General features: G+C 37.2%; 1 protein-coding gene across 1 annotated transcript; it reads left to right on the forward strand.

Annotated features, from left to right (window-relative positions):
* Nucleotides 1–4567: 4567 nt before the first annotated feature.
* Nucleotides 4568–9180, forward strand: SOX4 (SRY-box transcription factor 4). Its single transcript, XM_053714793.1, has one exon. It carries the CDS (start codon nucleotides 5276–5278, stop codon nucleotides 6437–6439), a length of 1164 nt encoding a protein of 387 aa, XP_053570768.1. The 5' UTR covers nucleotides 4568–5275; the 3' UTR covers nucleotides 6440–9180.
* The last annotated feature ends 14160 nt before the right edge of the window (nucleotides 9181–23340 follow it).

A 23340-nucleotide genomic window follows, 5' to 3' on the forward strand; every position in this document is an offset into this window, starting at 1 on the left:
TCTATATGGCACACATGAAGTAGCACCCTCTAGTTGTGAAAAAATGTCAAAATTCATTCAGATAAGAGGCAGCATTCAAGGGCTAAGAAATTAGTATATGAACCTCCTAGGTTTAGTTTCAACTAAAAATACCAAGAGAACAAAGCAAATTTGATGATCAAAGTAAATTAGAAAGTTGATTAAAATTACATGCCCTATCTGAATAATGAAAGTTTATTTTTTGACTAGACTGTCCCTTTAATCGAAACATCACTGGTTATAGTGAAAATGAATAAAGGACATCCACGTAAGCAGCTTTCCTTGCTTGAGTATTTTACCCAGTATTAGATACACAAATCTATAAATCACACATTAAATTTCTAAGTCGTGTGCAGTACTGCCTCACATATTGAAGATTACGAGTTTGGAAATAAATGGGTTGCAGAAAACAGGCAAACTGTCTTCAACATACATCTTTTTTATGAGAAGAGATGAAGGGCCTGATGATCATAAACTCTCTGATTTGGTGATATTATATAAGGAGTCTTGTAAGTACTGTGAGGTGCCATAATGAGTTTTAGAAATGTAAATATCAGCTGGCTGAGCATCATGGGAAATGTAGTTCCAAAAACCTCTGGAGGGCCATGTTTGAGGATGTCTGCCCTAGGACATGCTTAAAACAATGAACATGCCCTAGGGGATTATGTTAGGTATTAAAGTGCTAATAATGGCTGGGGTTATGAGTAAACATCAGTAGCTATTTCACATACAAACACTCTCTCACCTTCATACCACCCACTGGGAGATTATTAATCAGTGCTTTTGTCTCCTATTTGCATAGCTTTTCTATAGAGTAAACATTTGTTACTCATATTTTCAATGTAGGTGGGGATACAACAGGCAAAAGTAGCTATTTCAAATAACAAAGATAGCGTAGTTGTTTGCAAACAATTAAACCCCCTGCAGCAGGTAAAAAGGACCATTGGGAACACATTAACGGTGATAAACATTTAGGGTACAGCCTAAACTTAAAGGGACATGAAAATGTAATAATAAAATGCAGTCACGTTAGGAAAGTTTATTATTGTACTATCGCTTGCATATAACAATGTGTCTATCTCCTGCAAATAAGTTAAACACAGAGTTAGTGTCAGCTTCAGAGCAGCAATGCACTACTGGGACCTAGATGAACACAATTTGATAATATCAGAACATGTATGAACAGAGCTAGAAATTTCCAGTAAACCGCTAGTGTTAGACTTGTAAGAAGTAAAAGTGGACAAATATGAAATTAGGATTCACTACCCTATAGGGAATAAAATGATTGTCTTTTTCTTTACTTTTAAATTATAATCTACCACAGGAAAGAAAATATTGAAAAAACATAATGCCTCTCGGGAATCCGTTATATTTAATTATGTTTCAAAAGATTGGTATAAAGGGACCCCAATATCACATACATTTATATTTTTCTAAACAGATATACTATTAAAATATCCAGTTTGTCTTCAGACTACAAGGTTAAATATTGGGGGGAACAATCATGGGAATACAGAAGTGAATTTCACACTATGATTTTCACATGAAAAATGAAATAAGGTGACATTTAGCACATTGTATGCAGCACACCTTGTAATTAAGAACTGTTACATTAACCATCTATATAAAGTGTAAGATTATCCATGTAAAGAGCATCTGATCTTAAATACATTTGGTGTTTCACTAATTGTACTGTTCCCTTAAACATTTGGAATTGCCAATGGCGGCTGCAATGCGTTCTCTGACAGCCAAGTTGTTGAAGGACGGTTTACTGACAGAGCAATTCCTACTGACAACTGCTATAATACTGACACTGCTCTAGTTGCCAGTATAGCCTTGAACCTGCCAGCACTCCTTCAGTCTCCTCTATGCTGCTTGTTGTTCTAACAGGAGGAGGCTCGTCGCTGCCACCAAGCGTCCTCTCCGCTGCAGCCAGGACACTGCAAGCTTGAAGCAACCTTGTGTGAACTCTTACCCTCGCCCAGGACAAACATAAGCAATCTACTAAAATAACAAATAGAAACAAAATGGGGGAAATAAGGACAAGGCTTTGTGAACTGCAGTGGCATTTTCTTACGTTTGCTTTGCTGACTTTTTGCATGTACTCTGTATGTCAAAGCATACGAGCTCTGTGCACAGATTTGCTTACTCCACTAAAAAAAACGCTTTAATAATCATTACCACCTGCATAAATATATACAGAGGAGCTATTCATTTAGAGTTTTTATATTTTCGTCCTCGCAGTCAGTGCAATATTTGCATTAATATTGTTTTGTGGATTGGTTACATAAAATTTGAAGAAGCTGTGTTAATCTGTCACACTCATCAGACTCAAAATTAAAACTATCCATGTGTCTTGTTGATAAAATAACTATCACATGGTTGCAACATTTTACCCTGCAACTGGCACTATAATACGTTTGTTTACAAACCATTTAAACACAGATTTTTAATCCAATCCAATGGGCAGAATACACCAGGCAGCAAATAATAATGTTGTTTCCACGCAGAAGCAAGCAACCTGTCCTGAAAAAAAAATGATTTTAACATCACTAAAGCTGCATGGGCGTACAAAACAATCATAAGCCTGTTTCCATGCAGTCAAACCATAATCTTGCTGCCATGGCTTTGAGATGCCTAGAAATAAGAAGAATCAGATCATCCCTGCTCCCCTCCTCTCTTCAGAATGGTGGGCGTGTTACAGACAGTAAAGCTTGTTGCCATGCTTCCAACCAGTGTTACAAACGTATGCTTTATGACACCTTTATTATGTTTTCTTCATACACCTAAAAATCATACTAAAGGTTAGAATAAAGTCAATACATTCTGTGAACATTTATATATTTCCGTGCGTGTCTTATAAATGCATTTTACCCCCAATTTTCCTTGACAGTCTCATACAGATGTGACATACTAGTGTGCACCGTCAGCCTTAATACAAATAATACATTTATTATTATATAAATATTTGTGACTGAACGAAATTCACTGTTGTTAATAAAAGCTTCTTTGTGTGTGAATATATATATATATTTTAAACAGAGCATGTTTCTTGTCAAATGTCTGCAAGGGGTTAATGTCACAGTGCTCTGATGTCACTGTGCCCCTGTCTCCTTTTCAGATATAGGCCGTGCTATGAGTTATAGCGACAAGGAGCCTGTGCAATCAGTGCAGACTGTTCAAGCTGACCTCAGCCGCCTCGAGTTCAGCAGCAGCAGCCTAGTCTCCCCTTCCCCCATCTCAGACACCCAGCCAGACGGCTCACACACACCTCCCTCCCTTGGCAGAGGCGGAGCCACCTCATTGTGTAAACAAGGCAGGCCCCCCACGCCATGCAGTCCCGCCTCCCAGGCTGACAAGCAGACTGGGAGGGAGACAGAGCTGTAGCCAAGCCCACCCCTTTCCCTCTGCAGCAGTTACCCGCCGCTGCTTGCCGCCTTCCCTTTCCTTCCTCCTGGCCTGAGGGAAACTTCCACTGGAGGAGCACGTGTGCAGGCGGCTGCTGCTTGTAATAGAGCAGACATGGCTAGAAATGCTCAATGCACTGTGCCAGATACATGCAGACAGGGAGAAAGTGCTGTATAAAGAAAGTGCTTGTAGGATGCTGCCGAGATTTATTTGGGGGCGGGTTGTACAGATAATTAGGCGTTAAAGGTGTATAAAGGGATCTGGTAGACAAGATACTGCATCTGTCAATGATTCATAATGTAATAAATACGTGACAACATATGTGTTGAATATATTATTTACACTGAGGTGTATATTGTATCATTTTGCTATAAAAATAATTTCAAGATGTATAGCGGGTTGATCTGGAATCAAGTTTTAGGCAGAAATCTTTGGGAAAGATACGATTTATTTTTTATTCTTTAAGAACGGATGTATTTCAATGATAAGAAATAACAAGCACGCTATTCCGTATTAAAACATTGCAGCATGAGGTTGAATGTGAAAAAGGGGTGTGACTGTACACATTCGGTGGCAGCAGTACAGTTCCATTCAGTTCACAATGAAACCTGTACCCTCGAGTGATTTATTTTTTTCGGACGCTTGCAAGATGACATGTGATGGGGCGAAATGATAATTCTGACGTTAACCCGTTTACGGACAGAGAGTGCGTGTAATCTTGTGACAAGAGGGTTGCACTTAGGGTATTGCAATTATTTCTATGTTTTAAAAAAACCTTAACAAAAATCACCTTATCACATTTATTAGGAATATATAGAAATATACACTATATGAATACATATAGATCTATACATGCCTCCCACCATCCCTCCTGTTTAAGGGAAAGGAGGAGGTGAGGAATAAAAATGTGCAGCTCCACTCCTCCCGGCCCCTTAGCAAGGAGAAGAAAAAGTTTGCTCTGTGAATTGGAATGAGGTCAGCTTTGGAGCTTCTCATTGCACGCGGTGATTATTATTGCATCGCGCTCCCGTCCAATAGCGCAAAGCTGGGCGGGGTTTGGCACGAGGAAGCGTTGGAAACAGTGCGCGATTGGCCGGGTCTGCGTTCGGGGAAGGGATAAAGCGGCGCGAGGCGGAATTGAGGACCGCTCTTTAGCTGCAGAAAAAGAGAGAAACTGTGAGAAGTGGGGGCCCCAACGAACATAAAACATATACAAAATATACATATCCATCTGTTTATTACAATTGTAACCAGGGGTGACCGTCAATTTTAAGCACCCCTTACTGAAACCAGGATAAAAAGTATATTAAACCGTTTCTCCAAGCTTTTCTACGCGGAATTTTGGATTTTTTTAATGAACATTTACTCTTCATTTTGTATCCGCAAGTCTTCCTTGCATCCTTGGAATCGGACCAGTATAATAAAAAAAAAATCAGCAGACTGTTCAGAGTTTGCAAGCAGACTGTGCAGAGTTTATGCTTTCCAATGTAATGTCGAGGAAAAAGCTCGTGAACTGAAATCAACTGCTGCAGGGAAAGGAAAAAAAAAACTGAAACACGAGTGACGGCAGGAGGAAAAAAACGTGGGTGAGAGACTGCTTGAGAACTGCTCTGCTCTTAATCACAGTCCTAAACTATAAGAGACTCAGGTTGGAACTACTTCAGGAGAAAAGACTGTTGTAATCTGTTTTCTTTTTTAAAAAAAAAACAATTCTTCACCTTGACTCAGGCACTTGATTGTTATTATATGAACTGCTTATATTTTATGTACAAGTGCCAGCTCACTTGTCTGTGCGAGCAGACAGATTGCAACCACGGGATTAATAACTAAACTCTCTGATAACAGCATCATGGTACAGCAAAGTATCAAAACAGAGAACCCGGAGGAGCTGCTGGCCGGGGAGAGCTCGGACTCTGGGGCAAGCATCGAGCTAGACATGGCATGTTCTCCCACGCCGGGTGCTACAGCTTCCACCGGAGGAAAAGCTGATGATCCGAGCTGGTGCAAGACACCCAGCGGGCATATAAAGAGACCCATGAATGCTTTCATGGTGTGGTCGCAGATAGAGCGGAGAAAAATTATGGGACAGTCGCCAGATATGCACAATGCTGAGATCTCCAAGCGGCTCGGCAAGCGCTGGAAGCAGCTCAAGGACAGCGACAAGATCCCCTTTATCAGGGAGGCAGAACGGCTGCGGCTCAAACACATTGCCGACTACCCGGACTACAAGTACCGTCCCAGAAAGAAGGTGAAGTCCGGCGGTTCTAAGCCTGGGGAGAAGTCCTGTAGCATCCCGGTGGGTAATAGCAGCTGCAGCGCCAGCAACAAGACCCCCGTGAAGAAGAGCAGCGGGACCAAGTTGTGCAGCAGCAAGCAGCCGGGCAAGCTGGTGCTGAGCGGTAAAGCCTTCCAGGAACAGCCGTGTATGCTGGACCACCATTCGCTTTACAAGTCCCGGACCGCAGCCTCCAGCTCTAAGCAGGGAAGTTTGGACAAGAAGCCAAAGCACCGTGTCTACATTTTTGGTGCTTCGGGCTACCAGAGCTCTTCACCAGTTGCCGTCCCAGCAAGCCCTACCCTGAGCAGCAGCTCTGCCGAGCCCAGCGACCCGCTGAGTTTGTATGAGGACGCAGGCGGCTCCATGCACGACTCTCCCGACTCCCCCTCTGAGCACAGCGGATACCCCAGGGCATCCTCTCCGGCCCCATCAACCTCCCACTCTTCCTCCTCGGCTGCATCCTCGCCTTCCTCAGCATCCTCCTCCTCCTCTTCTTCATCCTCAGACGAGGAACTGGAGGATGAGCTGCTGGAACTCAACCCCAGCCCGGGCTTTGAAAGCATGTCCCTGGGCAGCTTCAGCTCATCCGCCCTGGACAGGGACCTGGACTTTAACTTTGAACCGGGCTCGGGCTCTCACTTCGAATTCCCGGACTATTGCACCCCAGAGGTGAGTGAGATGATCTCAGGGGACTGGCTGGAATCCAGCATTTCCAACCTGGTGTTCACCTACTGAGCTAGGCAGCCCAGATAGACGGGGGGTAATGACCCACAGTCATGAAGCATCCACTGAGAGAGAGAAGAGCAGGAAGAGCTCTCTGCTGAAACTAACTGACTGAACCTCTGCTTTACTTAGATAAAATACAGTAATATGAAAGGGATTGTTGTCTTAGCAGCCCATTGTGTGAGGACCCCCATTTAATAACCTTCCCACAAAAACAGCCCCCTTAGTCTATGTAGGTACTGCATGACTGGGGAGGTGTGAGCATCTAATGCAGCATTAATAGGGTTCATCTGGGGGCTGCAACACTTGGATAAAAGAAGACACAATGAGATCTAAAAAATATTAAAGAGCTGAAGTAATATTCATAATGAAATGTGTGAAGAGAGGAAGAAGCAGTCCTTTTAGCAGCATTAATTGTCTTTCTTCCCAGCCTGAGAGAGATTGGACTCTCCCTCACAGCAGCAGGCTTGCACACCTTCCAGCAGGAGAGGAGAGGAAGGGGCAGCAGATACTTAAAGTGAAAAAGAGACTGACATCATTTAGGTGGGCGAAGAGGCGCCAGAAATAACCTCCCCATAACCCCCTTTTCCTCTTTGGGAGTCAGTCTAGAGGATTAGGGATTTTTTTATTTTTAATTTTAGTAGTTATGGGACTGTAATGGATTTGCACGTCTGAAGAAGGATGGCACCCCTTTGGGTTACCCAGCTTTTTCTTTACCCATTCCTGAAAGGATGGACTTTTTATCAAGGACACTATTTTGGAAAGGAAGGCAGAGCTTTTTGAACTACACCAAGTTACATATTTATGTGGTACTGGGGAGGGGGGAAAGGGCGATTCTTTTAAAAATGTGTTTCTCTTGCTCAGAATCGTGATGGTGTTGGATTATTTCACTGGTGGGTTAATATAGCATGTTATCCTGTCTATCTTTTTAAGGTTTCTGTAAGACTGTTGAACAGTTTTAGTGTTAGGATAATATAAAGCAGATAGATGGCGCTATGTTTGATTCCTACAAAAATCACCAGCTTTTTTTCTCATTTTTAACTCTTTAAGGATTCAAACGCAACTCAAATCTGTGCTGGACTTACAAATAATTCAGGACCAAAATTTTCTCAGAGTATGTATGTTATTATTCAGTAGGTGTAAATGACAGATTGTTTTTGTTATCTTTTTCATTGGTGATCCACATTGTTTCCCCCTGTTGTAAATGTAATCAAATGCCATTTTATACGTAGATCTATTTATACTGGCCAAACTTTTTTTTATTATTATTTACAAAAAAATATTTTTCATTTTGTTTGGTAGTACTCCTTCCCTACCCACTCCATTTTTATGTCTCCTTCACTGAAGGGCTAGAGTTTTAACTTTTAATTTTTTATATTTAAATGTAGACTTTTGACACTTTTAAAAAAAGAAAGAAGAGATGAAAACGTTTGATTATTTTCTCAGTGTATTTTTGTAAAAAATATATAAAGGGGGTGTTTTAATCGGTGTCAATCGCTGTTTTGGATTTCCTGACAATATTAAAAACACAGGGCGGCTGGTTGATATCTCGTACAATAAAAATTTGAACCAGCCTAATTCTCCATGTTTACACACACTTCAATCTGCAGGCTTTTTATTTTAAAGTCACAGCATCCCTTACAGCCTGGTGCACTCATATTGTGTTCACACCTCCAGTTTATTCCTAATACACTGTATATTGTTTGAGAATACAAAAATAATGTCTTGTATTAATCATATGTAGTATTTATATAGCGCTTTATTACTATACTTAAGATATTTTTATTATTTTGTGCAGCCATCTCCTTGGTGGAACCCTGACAGCACATTAATTTTTGGCACTGTTTCTGCATGGCAGACTCCAAAGAGGAGAAGGGAACAATATTTTAATTGCCTTTTTACAGTATACAGACAGTGATAGGACATTGAGCCACACGTGGTGTTTTTGTTTTATACTGCTCAGCCAGTCTCCTTTACTTTTAGACGTTCAAATTTTCTAATCCTTTTGATGATTTGTAGTTTGTAAGAATTGCTTGTTTGTCCTTTTTATCTTAGAAAGGTTAGCTAAGTTAGTCTGTATTCAGATGCTTTAAAGCAACCAGTGCACATAATAAGCAAAAAAGGGATTCTGTAGCTTTAAACTTTGACCACATTTTTGCACTTTTTTTATAATTCAAAAAATAAAAATAAAAAAAATAAACCGTGCCGTTTAAACCACTGGATCTATCTAAATGCCGATTTGAGTTCGCGACACTATGTACTGCGTTTTCATTCTTGTATTTGACTATTTAATCCTTTATACTTGTCGCTAAACTATAATTGTTTTAGTCTCTCTTTGGCATGATGATAGCATATGTATTCAGGTTTCTAGCTGTTGTGTTTTATGATTAAAAACAAAAATTGAAGACATCTTTGTACATTTTAAGTCTACTATGATAAGCAAAAAAAGAAAAAGACAAAAAAAAAAGAATGTGTGTTTATGTATTACATGACAGGCACTAGGACTTTACCTTATTGAGGCAGGTCTGTTTTAACATAATTTTTTAAAACTTTTTTGTAATCCATCCTGTGCAATATGCCGTATTAAATAATTTTGTCTCGCCATCAAGCTGCAGCAAAGATTTGAGGCATAAAATATGCCAGCTAATCATGTCTATTTCACTGCCTGTCAGATTGTTGATATACCTTCTGTAAATAACTTTTTGTTTTTTTAAAGGAAATAAAATCAGCTGGAACTGAACCCTTAAACGTGATTGGTGTTGTCTTTTTATTCTTAAATCTAGTTTCACAATGTCTTTCCAGGGAGCTATGTGACTAGTGTAAGGGGGAGGAGCTATGGAATGCCATTAACAGCATTGGTTCATGTATTTTGGAAAAAAAACTGTAGTATCCAAAATGTAGCTTGGTAACAATGTAACTTCCATTCTGAACACGTACAGTCAATGTAGGGGAATAAAATCTTGGCAGGCCATTTCTCCAAGTAATGAGTGAGTGTCACAGCTCGTTCTGCTGTCTAGGAAATTTCTAGGAGTACAGTATAAATGCTGAAAGCTGCTCTGTTAAAGCACGAAAAGATCATAGCGTTTTTTTTCCATATTTTTTTCTCTTTTATATAATTAACACTAAATGTTTGCTAACATGGAAAAAATAGAAATTAAATATTTTTTTCAGGTTTTTTTTCCCCATTTGTGCTGTTGTAATAACTTCTCGAGTGGTTCAATTATTTTACCATTGTTTTCTCTCAACTCCATATTGCAGTTATAAATCATTCTCAAAAATTGAGAAGTGGAAGATATAAGGCCTTGACATTGAAGGGGTTGGTAACTAGATTCTTCCAAGAGTGAAGTGGCAGTTTGGTAGGTATAGATGATACAGGATCTCTGGTGCAAGAAAAAAAAATCATGCCCTGCATCTTTGCCTCCTGAGAAGCTACATCATCCCATTTGTCATCCCAGCCTGACCTTGGTGTCTTCAGATGCAGCTAGACACCCTCCGTTTATACAAGAAACAATGCAGTGAATGGTGTTTGACTTTATCTGTATGTCCCTTACACAAACGCATGGAGAACACCAAGTTTATTGTAGCCTGTGAAGGTTCCATATGCCATAGTCAAGTATGTTAAAGGGTGAGAATTGTTAGAAGGCTCCAACAAACAGGACGGTTTAACAAAAGATCTACCTATGGTACTTTTGTATATAAATGCTTAGTAACATGTATTTATGTATATGCTTACACACATAAACTAGCATTAGAGAAGCAATATATAGAACTGTTACCTTCATCCGCCAGTGGTTTCTAACCTTGCTTTTTTTAGATAGAAACATAGATATTGACGGCAGATAAGAACCATAGGCCCAGCAAGTCTGCCCAATATTTCCTAAAAGTATAAACTTATCTAGTTTGTAGAATAGCCTCATGCTTGTTACAGGCATTCCTAAAGTCCCCCACAGTGTTTGTCATTACCACCTCTTGTGGAAGTTTATTCCATGAATCAATCACTCTTTCTGTAAAGAAGTGCTTCCTCAAATTACTCCTGAATATGCTACCCAGATATACAGAAAACACAACAACAAATATAGTTACATGTCACACTAATTTAACATCTAAACTGATTGACAATATCATTTATTTACATGCATTTAGTATTTATAAATACATTTGGAAATATAGTAAAATTATATATAAGCTAAACCGACATTAATATTTTAATACTGCTTCAAGAATGATTTAATAATGCAAGCCTGGTAAGTTTTGTAACTGGCTCCTTTATTCCTTTGACTCCAGGCACATTTCAATAGCTGTCAGGGTATATCACTGAGCCTCAGCACACTGGTTGAAAATCACTGGACTATGCGGCTGTTGCACACGGTCATCCACTGACCATCTGGCAAACAAGGGATATGTATTTTATGAACACATAAGTATGTTCTCAGTGCTTGAGAGATAATCTTCAAAGATCATTTTTTTTCCAAGCATAGTTACAGTTGTCTGGGCTGATTCCTATTATTATTGATTCAATTAAGAAATTATTACTGCAATTTGTATAAATAAAGAAGCACTGCATACTTTTTATTTAGTGCCATATAATATAGTGGTATGACAAGTGTGCCAATATTTTTAAGTCATGTTTTATTGGTGGCTTGGATTTAGATAAAGATTTCTTTTTATCATGGATGTATCATCAAGTAGTGTTTGGCACAAAAACTTCAGTCATATATAGTTTTGTCTAATAATAATAATCACCCAGATATAGGTTCACACTCAAAAAAAAAAAAAAATTCCTTTAGTCCAATTGGTGTTAAATGGGGGGATCTTACTAGTCTGCAACAGTGGATTTGTGAAAATTTCTGTATATATATATATATATATATATATATATATATATATATATATATATATATATATATATATATATATATATATATATATATATATATAGTGTCTCTGCACATGCAATGCACATTTAAACAGCTGTTCATGACCCTTTGGGAATTCAGTTTTATATTGATACTTTAATCTTATAGTACTGTTAAAGATTCAATGTATATTACCAGAAAAATCAACCATAGAGTCAATAAATATATTGTAACATAAGAGTTTTAGATGAGTTTACAATTCAGTGCATAGATAAATACGAAGAGGATAAATAGTAGGTAGGTCATGAGCTGCTATGAATCCTTGCAGAGGGCCCAGCAGCTGGGATGCATCTATTGTGATAAAGGCAAGGCCTCCCAGGCGGAAAAAATGACAAAATTAGATTGCAGGCTTTCCTTAAAGTTATGAAAACAACAACAAAACATGATGTGTTTTCAAAATTGGAATTCATAGGATTTTTCTATTATTTCTGTTACACTAATACAGTAAAGGAAAGTCATGGTATATTTTTCAGTAACTGGGTGATCTATACTCATTCTATACACTGCAACATTTACCTAGAAAACTATAATAAATTCCACAGGGGAGTGCTTTCATAGTATGGAAATTTACTTCATATTGATAATTAGTTTAATAATCACATTTTAGAAAAGAAATTTAGATAGTGATGAAAAATGAAGTTGTGCTAATTTAATAGTGTACAACAGCAACAGTATTTATTTTATTTTTTATATTTAAGCAATTTTTCAACAATACAAGTTAGAGTAACATATGTACCACATAGAAGAGACACACATAAAATTGTTTGGTTAAAGGGACACTGTACCCAATTGTTTTCTTTTGTAATTCAGAAAGAGCATGCAATTTTTAATCAACTTTCTAATTTACTCCTATTATCAATTTTTCTTTGTTCTCTTGCTATCATTATTTGAAAAAGAAGGCATCTAAGCTTTTTTTTTGGTTTCAGTACTCTGGACAGGACTTTTTTATTGGCGGATGAATTTATCCACCAATCAGCAAGGACAACCCAGGTTGTGCACCAAAAATGGGCCGGCATCTAAACTTACATTCTTGCATTTCAAATAAAGATACCAAGAGAATGAAGAAAATTTGATAATAGGAGTAAATTACAAAGTTGCTTAAAATTTCATGCTCAATCTGAATCACGAAAGAAAAAATTTGGGTAGAGTGTCCCTTTAAGCTGGAGAAATGGTTATTAAGTATTGAATTAACTTAGATATTGACTTAATTACATCAATTTATAGTATGCAACAGTAAATTAAGTTTGTGAACAGGAAGATTCAAGAGAAGACACTAAGCAGGAAAAATGAGTAATATTTTGTTAAAAAAGTTTTTCCTTTTGTTAATGTCTTTCAATAAATATAAAATGTACGATTAAAACTCAATAAAAAATATAAAAAAAAACTAAATGTGTTTGATAAGGGTCTGTATAGTGAGATAGGGGAACAGCTCGGTTCCATCCCATAAAAAGTCTTTGTTTTCTGTGGAATACAATTTAGTATTGTCTAATCTATAGTGGTATTATATGAAAATGATAAACTTGAGTTATAATCAATATATGTCAATGCAGAAAAAAAGAAAAGGAGAAAACCCAAGGTTAAGTCTACACAAACATAAACGTTATAATGCAAAAGAAACACAAGGTAACGTTAATAGCTATCTATTTACAATCCAGTGAGTTTTGGAACTCAAGCTCTCAAAAATAGATGTGTGTGAGCAAGTTTTGTTTTCAGGGCTAGGACTTTTCTGTGATCAGCCTCAGCACCAGATGAATAATATACAATTGGTTACCCCTTTTTTTTTTATATATAGCTTTGCCATATATCTGCCGTCCCATAATAAAATTGAATTGTGTTAGATAGTATCTCTCAAACATTTTTTTTTTATATATACTTTTCTCTCCATTCCCAGATATTGGGGACAATATCGGATTTGTACCTTCTGGGAATTAACAATTTGGCCGCAATAATTATAAATTGAAATAAGGTTTTGCAGATTTTACATTTGGGGGAACATTAAATAATATAATTAGAGGGTCTAATGGTATCCGGGAAAAGAGAATCTGATAGTTTTTGGTCTTATTGTCCAAAATGAGAGTAACAACATATTTTATTCCTGAAAAAGCAACCACATTTTTTCCGTAAAGTCCTGGTTTGTAGGCTAAAAGTTAACTAAAATTCTATTCTCAAGATTTTTAACAATGTCCCTAAAATATTTTCACACACACCCCTGAAATAACTGATCTATTGGATATTTGTAAATTGATTACTTAAAAACACGTAGAGAAATACACCATTATTCACTTATCTAACTGGTGAAGAAAGTCAGGAAAAAAAGTAGACAAGTAAAGAGGAAAATGCTCTTATCATTAACACTTTGATAAACCTAAAAACAGAGATTATAAACTGAAGTAAGAAGACCAAAAACAAATTCCCTTTTACCCACAGATCGGTTCCTGAATTAATCGGAAAGGTAAAGAAGTACAGGACAATAATTTGCCTGTTTTATCTCAGAAATGTACCCAAGATCCAAATTCAAAATATAACTCGGTAAGACCAAAGGTATATGACATTGTGTTATGTATATTCTGCATAATAACTGAGGCCTCAAGTAAAAAGCAGGTATTCTGAATGAGTAAGATGATTCAGAATATAGTTGTTTAGAACATTCAATTTGGCAATATGGTTGTTGTAATAATTTAATACAATTGTTTTAATAAATTCCACTGCTTCACTGATATGATACACAATTTTAAAAGCCTAGTGGAATCCATGTTCTTGGTCTCCTTTGCTGTGGCCCGTTGGGAAATATATAAATAAGCTTGTGCTCTGACCAATCACTGTGTAGAATGTTGCATGCTCAGGTAAGTGTCACCATACTTAAGTATGATATTTTACACTCTGGCCTCTAGAGGAAGTGAAACATACACCTTTTTAGTGGTATTTTACAGAAATTTAGGCAAAATAAGTAATATTGAAATTTTATTTTGCTGTCCTTAAATAAACATTTTAAAGGGAGACTAAATGTTTGCTTTGGCCTCCAGTTATCAAGCTGCAAAGACACCTTTGGAGGTTAAAGGGACAGTAGTAAACACTGTGTACTTGCAAGACATTCCTGTTGTGTTGCTATAGAATAGCATATCAGCCAAAGATCAGCTAGATAAAGTCTCTATCACATTAATATGAAAAGAAATAGAGTTTGAAATGTGTCTTTAAAGGAGTAAATTCAATCCCTTAAAATGTAACTTTACAATTTAAAATAAATATTTACAATGTTCCGAACAATAGTGCACTGACTAAAACTTTAAAAACACTTATACTGAATTTTATTAGGTTTATTACGGAGTAATAGTAACGTTAGTTATTGTCACTGGAAAGAGGGTCTATAGTGTGCATAGCGGATTAGGGGTATTATAATATTCAGTAGGTACACTTATCCTTGTGTGTTATAATGACTATACTATTGTTCAATTCACTCTATAAAGTTACACTGTTAATGCCCCTTCCAATTCCTCCCTTCTATATATTATTTGTTATTATATTCGTCAAATTTCAGCAAGCAAGGTTGTCCCCTGACACGCGTTTCACCAAACATTACTTCAGAGGGGGCCCCCTAAATCAACATCCTTTTTTCTGCAATTATTTTTCAGTAGCCAAACTCCACCCACCATTTGCCTTATTTGGTGGAGCCAATCTGGGCTTTAGTCCACAGAAAACCAGACTATCCACGACCATAAAGTTAGTATACAAAGTATTTGTTTGCAGTGTTATAATTTAAAGCCAAGTAGGGACAGATATCTAGCAGAGATGACCTTGAAAAGTCAGCAGGGTGCATTTCAATTTCTGAGTATTAGAAATTGCTCAAATTTCAGAGCTAAATTACATGAAAAGGGGGCAAAATGAATAGTGAAAGTATATTGCAAAGTTGTTTCATTATGCATAGCTAAACATTTTTATAGCAATACCAAGGTGTTTACTGTCCCTTTAAGGCTCACTCATGCAAGTCTGCAACCTCAACCTGCTTCTTAAAGGGTCATGAAAACTACAGTTTTCTTTTGTTTTTCAGATAGAGAATACAATTTAAAAAAGTTTCCAATTTACTTCTATTATTAAATTTGCTTTCATCTTTGTTGAAGAGATATCTAAATAGGTAGCATGCACATTTCTACAGCACTACATAACAGGAAATAGTGCTGCCATCTAGTGTTCTTGCTAATGTATAACATTTTTGCAAAACTGCTGCTATATAGTGCTGCAGACACATGCACACTCCTCAACTTACCTTCTTGCTTTTCAATAAACGATAACAAGAAAATGAATAAAATTAGATAATAGAATTAAATTGGAAAGTTGTTTAAAATTGTATATTTTATCTGAATCATGAAAGAAAAATTTTGGGTTTTATGTCCCTTTAAAGGGACACTGAACCCAAATTTTTTTCTTTCGGGATTCAGATAGAGCATGCAATTTTAAGCAACTTTCTAATTTATTCCTATTATCAAATTTTCTTCATTTTCTTGGTATCTTTATTTGAAAAGCAAGAATGTACGTTTAGATGCCGGCCCATTTTTGGTGAACAACCTGGGTTGTTATTGCTGATTGGTGGATAAATTCACCCACCAATAAACAAGTGCTGTCCAGAGGTCTGAACTAAAAATTGTCTGGCTCTTTAGCTTAGATGCATTCTTTTTCAAATAAAGATACCAAGAGAACGAAGAAAAAATAATAATAGGAGTAAATTAGAAAGTTGTTTAAAATTGCATGCTTTATCTGAATCACAAAAGAAAAAATTTGGGTTCAGTGTCCCTTTAACTTCTCTGCTACCCCTGACATAGAGGAGAAACATCATCCAGGACTAATTTGCCTGATGTGAGTGACAAGCCTTCTTTTTTTAACAGATGGTGGGGCTGCACATGCAATTACCTGTGGGTAGTGTTGGTGCCCACTCGCTCTGAACACAGACGGACAGAATACTTGGCTGGGAAACTTTTCTACAGATAAATTGAAAAATATGGTTCAGTAGTTGTAGCAATATTATAACCAACCTGTAGAGGGAGTGTTGGAGTTCAGTTGCTTCAGCCACTCTATGGTAAAACATATGGTAAACTAATCTGTATAGCTTGAAGCACTGCTTAATAATGGGAATGCATCTGTTTCATAGGAGACATCCAAATAGTGTGTGTGTGAGTATTAGCAAGTGAAGACAGACCTATAGGTTTTACCTTCTGTCATGTAACACTGCTGAAGCTAAAGCTCTCCATACAGGTTTCTTTTATAACATTGCTACACACACTGCATCCATTGTGCTCAAGGCACATGCACACTCCTGAGCCTCAGTATGTCCTTAGGGAAAGGGACTTTTTCAACCATAGAGACCTAGATAAAGAAGTAAATTTCATAACAGAAGTAAACTGGGATTTTTTTTTACAAATTGTATGTACTATCTGAATCATGAAAGTTTAATTTGGATTTCCATATTTTCCATGTTTTAGTCAATTAAATGCAAGGACGTTAGACAGTTCTGGTGCGCTTAAGCATAAAAAGCTCTGGAAATAATACTCAGATAAAATAGTTTTTTTTCTCTCCAAAGAGCACTAGATGATAGCTACATTTTACACATTAATTACCAGATATAGGGGTCAATTTATCAAGCTCTGTATGGAGCTTGATAACCCGTGTTTCCAGCGAGTCGAAAGACCACTGCTCCATAACTTGTCCGCCTGCTCTGAGGCCGCGGATAGAAATCAATTAAAATTGATTGACACCCCCATGCTAGCGGCCAATTGGCCGCGAATCTGCAGGGGGCGGCATTGCACCAGCAGTTAACAAGAAGTGCTGGTTCAATGATAAATGCCAACAGCGTATGCCGACAGTGTATAAATTAACCCCTAAGAGTGGAGCGCTATAAAAAGGTAGTGTTCTCAAATCCATATTACAAGCAGCACGCTGCTTAAAATACCTCAAATTTGTTTGCGCAAACTCAGTAATTTATGCTCCAATATTTTCTATGGGTAGCGTAGAGTGATAATATGCACTTGTATTACAAGTTTAAAGTAAATGGGATTGTGCAAATGCAATCACATTTACCACTCAAAATTTTTACGCAACCTTAAAGGTTGAATAAAGAGTTTGTCCGGTTGAAACAGTTGCACTAAACTTCACTATGAACCCCTAAACTGCCTGCCCTCCCACATCCCAAACTACCTCTTTACACTATTAACCCCTAAACTGCCACACTCCCACTGCAAAGTAAGCTTCTACACTGTTAACTCCTAAACCACCAGCCCCCCACATCACAAAGTAACTATTTACACTATAACCTCTAAACCGCCAAGCCCAACATCGCAAACTAAACCTCTATACTATTAACCCCTAAGCCGCTAGCCCCCCAATGCAAAATAACTCACTAACATCTAAATCCCCTAACCTAACACCCCCTAAGATAACCCAAAATAGACTAACCTTTACCAAAAAATAACCTTACTACTTTTAAAAAAATAACTTACCTGTGAAAGTTAAAAAAATCTAATCTTACCTTTTAAAATAAAAAACCTAACATTTCTATTAAAATTTAAAAAAACTAACATTACTAAAAAAAATAACATTACAAAAAAAAACAACCTAATCTTACAGAAAATAACAAAAAAATTATCAAAAATAAAAAAAGGAATTATGCCTATTCTAAAACCCCAAAATAAAAAACCCACCGCCCCAAAAAACCTATTCTAAAACTAAACTACAAATAGCCTTAACTTAAAACTTAAAAAAACACCCCAAAAATAAATAAATCTATCATTAAAGCCCAAAATGGTACTTACCAAAGATGATGATAGAGGGCTCTATCTTCATCCCGGCGGCGGTGGTCTTCATCTTCAGAGCTTGAACACGGAAGTCCTCTTTATGCGGTCACCAGCCACACTGTGAATTTGGAATGCAAGATATTTCTTATATATAGGTGTACCGTTGCATACCTATTGGTAGATATGCATGTTCAAATTCAAATCAGCCAATAGAATGTGATGAAGATAAGCAGATGGACTGCCGCCGAAATAAAGAAGGACCTCCGCCGGGATGGAGCGTCACCATCATCATCTTTGGTGAGTACCATCTTGGGCTTTATTGTTAGGGTTTTGATTTTGTTTTTAAAGTAATGAGCTGTTACTTTGGGGCAATGGCACGCAAAAAGCTCTTTTCAGGGCTATTTGTAGGGTTAGATTTAGGTTTAGTGGTAGGGATAGTTTAGTATTTTAGGGGTTAAATAATTTAATATAGATGGCGGCGGGGTAGGGGGATTAGATTAGGGGTTAATAATTTTAAAATAGATAGCGGCGGGGTAGGGGCTCACTTTAGGGGGTAGGTAAGGTAGATGGCGGCGGTGTTGGGGGCTCACTTTAGGGGGTTATAGATTTAATATAGCTGGCGGCGGTTTAGGGGTTAATAACTTTATTAGGTTGCGGCGGGGTTTGGGAGCGGCGGATTAGGGGTTAATACATATTTTATTGTTAGGATAGAGAGGGGGGATAGCGGATAGAGGGTTAGACGTGTCGGGCTATGTTAGGGAGGCGTGTTAGACAGTGCGGGTGATTTAGACTTTAGTCAGGTTTTGTAGGCGCCGGCAGTTTCTAACGTGGCTCAAGTCACTGGCGACGCCAGAAACTTGTACTTGCGCAGATTTCTGGACATCGCTGGTTTATCCGACTTACGGCACGTTAGCAACTGACGGCGCCGTATATGGGATAGCTCGAGTTGCGAGCTGAAACTGCGGGCGACGCGGGTTCCCTCGCTTGCGCCGCAAACTACGCCGTTTATCGGATCGCGCCCCTAATGTTTTACTTTGTGTTGGGCAGCTGTTTTTTTAGTTGTTAATAGTGTAGTCTTTTACTTTGTGTTGGGGCCTTTGTGGTGGGCTATGTGGCACTTAAGGGGTTATTAGAGTAGGGGCTTATGTTTTGACTATGGTTTGCTTGAGTAGGGTGTTTTTCCCCACTTTTTTTCACCATTAACTTCTATGGGGGACTAGCGATAGTGTAAGACCTGCTCTTTGCACTTGTCGGGTTAGCGCAAGCGCAATATATTTTTACTTTTAACTCGTAATACCAGCTCAATCTGACAAGCACAAAAGGCTTGCCACTAGTGCAGTTCGCATTCTAGAGAAAGCGCTAATTAGTGTTCCACTTATAATCTAGCCCTAAATCTGAGGCAGAACTGTTAAAGGATCCTTAAATGCACAATTGAAAGCGAATGTAATAGCACTTACTCTGAATTTCAAATAAACAGCAGATTTTCCCTGACAAATTTCAAAATTTCCAACTTTCCCATACCCCTTGTATCATGTGACAGCCATCAACCAATTACAGACTCATACATGTATACACTGTGAGCTTTTACACATGCTCACTAGGATTTGGTGCCTCAGAAAGGATACATATAAAAAGAAATATTGGAAGCTTAATTTTGACTTTAAAACTGTTTGCGTATGGTTTGTAGTGATTGCAGTTTGTAACTAACTACATTACTACATAATTTGGCTGCGCTTTACAAATAAATTATAATAATAATACATTCAATGTGGATTTATTCTTTTGAGGTATAGAAAACAGCAAGCAGATACTAAATTTTATGATCAGTTGTAAAATGAGATTAGACATATTTATCTTCTGAATAGAAAAAAATGCTAGTTTGATGTATCTCTTAAATTGGCATTATACTTATTTCTTTGTTCAGTTTAAAGGAAATAAACACAGGTTTAGATTACGAGTGGAGTGGTAGTTTGTATGTTTGCATGTTAAACCCGCTAGAAGTATTTTTTTGCATTTGGAGATTCGTGCTCGTATTACGAGTTGAAAGTAAAAAGCTTGCGCTCTCATGTTCGTAACATTGCTGTAACAGACTTTGAAAAGTCACAAATGCAAAATCGCATTCTCCCATAGACTTCAATGGAGCTGAAAAGGTGAAAAAAAACCTTATATCCACGAGTCGCAAAAAAAATATGTGGTTATTTAAAACGCAATATAAGAAGATAATATTGCATATTTCGTAATCCATTGTTCTACACATAGCAGAATATATTCTATTTATTCTTAAAGAGATATTTAAATATAATATATATCTGATGAATGTTTGCACATATGTATATATTTATAATTGTATATATATATATATATATATATATATATATATATATATATATATATATACATACACACACACATAATTGTATATATATATATACTGTATAGGTATAGAAATATACAGATATGTATAGGAATATCTATTTACAAATACATAGAACATATTGTGCTATGTGCAGAACATTGGAATGTGTACTATTTACAGTAAATATACAGTTAAAAAATATGAATATTGCATGAATATGATTTTTCATGCTCACATCTAGGGTTCCATGTCTATATATGTGTACATATGTATTTATGTGTTTTCTAACTATGCAGTCCTGCGAATAATTGTATTAGATAGTGTTATTATGTGTGTAACTGTATTTTCTTTCATGTAATTAGCAAGAGTCCATGAGCTAGTGACGTATGGGATATACATTCCTACCAGGAGGGGCAAAGTTTCCCAAACCTCAAAATGCCTATAAATACACCCCTCACCACACCCACAAATCAGTTTTACAAACTTTGCCTCCTATGGAGGTGGTGAAGTAAGTTTGTGCTAGATTCTACGTTGATATGCGCTCCGCAGCAGGTTGGAGCCCGGTTTTCCTCTCAGCGTGCAGTGAATGTCAGAGGGATGTGAGGAGAGTATTGCCTATTTGAATGCAATGATCTCCTTCTACGGGGTCTATTTCATAGGTTCTCTGTTATCGGTCGTAGAGATTCATCTCTTACCTCCCTTTTCAGATCGACGATATACTCTTATATATATACCATTACCTCTGCTGATTTTCGTTTCAGTACTGGTTTGGCTTTCTACAACATGTAGATGAGTGTCCTGGGGTAAGTAAGTCTTATTTTCTGTGACACTCTAAGCTATGGTTGGGCACTTTTTTATAAAGTTCTAAATATATGTATTCAAACATTTATTTGCCTTGACTCAGGATGTTCAACATTCCTTATTTTTCAGACAGTCAGTTTCATATTTGGGATAATGCATTTGAATTAATCATTTTTTCTTACCTTAAAAATTTGACTTTTTCCCTGTGGGCTGTTAGGCTCGCGGGGGCTGAAAATGCTTCATTTTATTGCGTCATTCTTGGCGCTGACTTTTTTGGCGCAAAAATTATTTTTCTGTTTCCGGCGTCATACGTGTCGCCGGAAGTTGCGTCATTTTTCGACGTTCTTTTGCGTCAAAAGTGTCGGCGTTCCGGATGTGGCATCATTTTTGGCGCCAAAAGCATTTAGGCGCCAAATAATGTGGGCGTCTTATTTGGCGCTAAAAAAATATGGGCGTCACTTTTGTCTCCACATTATTTAAGTCTCATTATTTATTGCTTCTGGTTGCTAGAAGCTTGTTCACTGGCATTTTTTCCCATTCCTGAAACTGTCATTTAAGGAATTTGATTAATTTTGCTTTATATGTTGTTTTTTCTATTACATATTGCAAGATGTCCCACGTTGCAACTGAGTCAGAAGATACTTCAGGAAAATCGCTGCCTGGTGCTGGAGCTACCAAAGCTAAGTGTATCTGCTGTAAACTTTTGGTATCTGTTCCTCCAGCTGTTGTTTGTATTGAATGTCATGACAAACTTGTTAATGCAGATAAAATTTCCTTTAGTAAAATTCCATTACCTGTTGCTGTTCCGTCAACATCTAATACTCAGAGTGTTCCTGATAACATAAGAGATTTTGTTTCTGAATCCATTAAGAAGGCTTTGTCTGTTATTCCTCCTTCTAGTAAACATAAAAAATCTTTTAAAACTTCTCATTGTTCAGATTAATTTTTAAATGAACATCATCATTCTGATTCTGATAATGGTTCTTCTGGTTCAGAGGATTCTGTCTCAGAGGTTGATGCTGATAAATCTTCATATTTATTTAAAATGGAATTTATTCGTTCTTAAAGAAGTTCTAATTGCTTTAGAAATTGAGGATTCTGGTCCTCTTGATACTAAATCTAAACGTTTAGATAAGGTCTTTAAATCTCCTGTAGTTATTCCAGAAGTTTTTCCTGTTCCTAGTGCTATTTCTGAAGTAATTGCCAGGGAATGGAATAATTTGGGTAATTCATTTACTCCTTCTAAACGTTTTAAGCAATTATATCCTGTGCCATCTGACAGATTAGAGTTTTGGGACAAAATCCCTAAGGTTGATGGGGCTGTCTCTACTCTTGCTAAGCGTACTACGATTCCTACGGCAGATGGTACTTCCTTTAAGGATCCTTTAGATAGGAAAATTGAATCCTTTCTAAGAAAAGCCTATTTGTGTTCAGGTAATCTTCTTAGACCTGCTATATCTTTGGCGGATGTTGCTGCAGCTTCAACTTTTTGGTTGGAAGCTTTAGCGCAACAAGTAACAGATCATAATTCTCATAGCATTGTTAATCTTCTTCAACATGCTAATAATTTTATTTGTGATGCCATCTTTGATATCATTAGGGTTGATGTCAGGTATATGTCTCTAGCTATTTTAGCTAGAAGAGCTTTATGGCTTAAAACTTGGAATGCTGATATGTCTTCTAAGTCTACTCTGCTTTCCCTTTCTTTCCAGGGTAATAAATTATTTGGTTCTCAGTTGGATTCTATTATTTCAACTGTTACTGGAGGGAAAGGAACTTTTTTACCACAGGATAAAAAATCTAAAGGTAAATTCAGGTCTAATAATCGTTTTCGTTCCTTTCGTCACAACAAGGAACAGAAACCTGATCCTTCATCCTCAGGAGCAGTATCAGTTTGGAAACCATCTCCAGTCTGGAATAAATCCAAGCCTTCTAGAAAATCAAAGCCAGCTTCTAAGTCCACATGAAGGTGCGGCCTTCATTCCAGCTCAGCTGGTAGGGGGCAGATTACGTTTTTTCAAAGAAATTTGCATCAAATCCGTTCACAATCTTTGGATTCAG

Source organism: Bombina bombina, chromosome 5, assembly GCF_027579735.1.
Source record: "Bombina bombina isolate aBomBom1 chromosome 5, aBomBom1.pri, whole genome shotgun sequence".
In the NCBI taxonomy this organism is placed as follows: domain Eukaryota; kingdom Metazoa; phylum Chordata; class Amphibia; order Anura; family Bombinatoridae; genus Bombina; species Bombina bombina.

Coding starts and splice junctions, on each gene's coding strand:
- SOX4 (XM_053714793.1), top strand. CDS start 5,276: ATGGTACAGCAAAGTATCAAAACAGAGAACCCGGAGGAGCTGCTGGCC.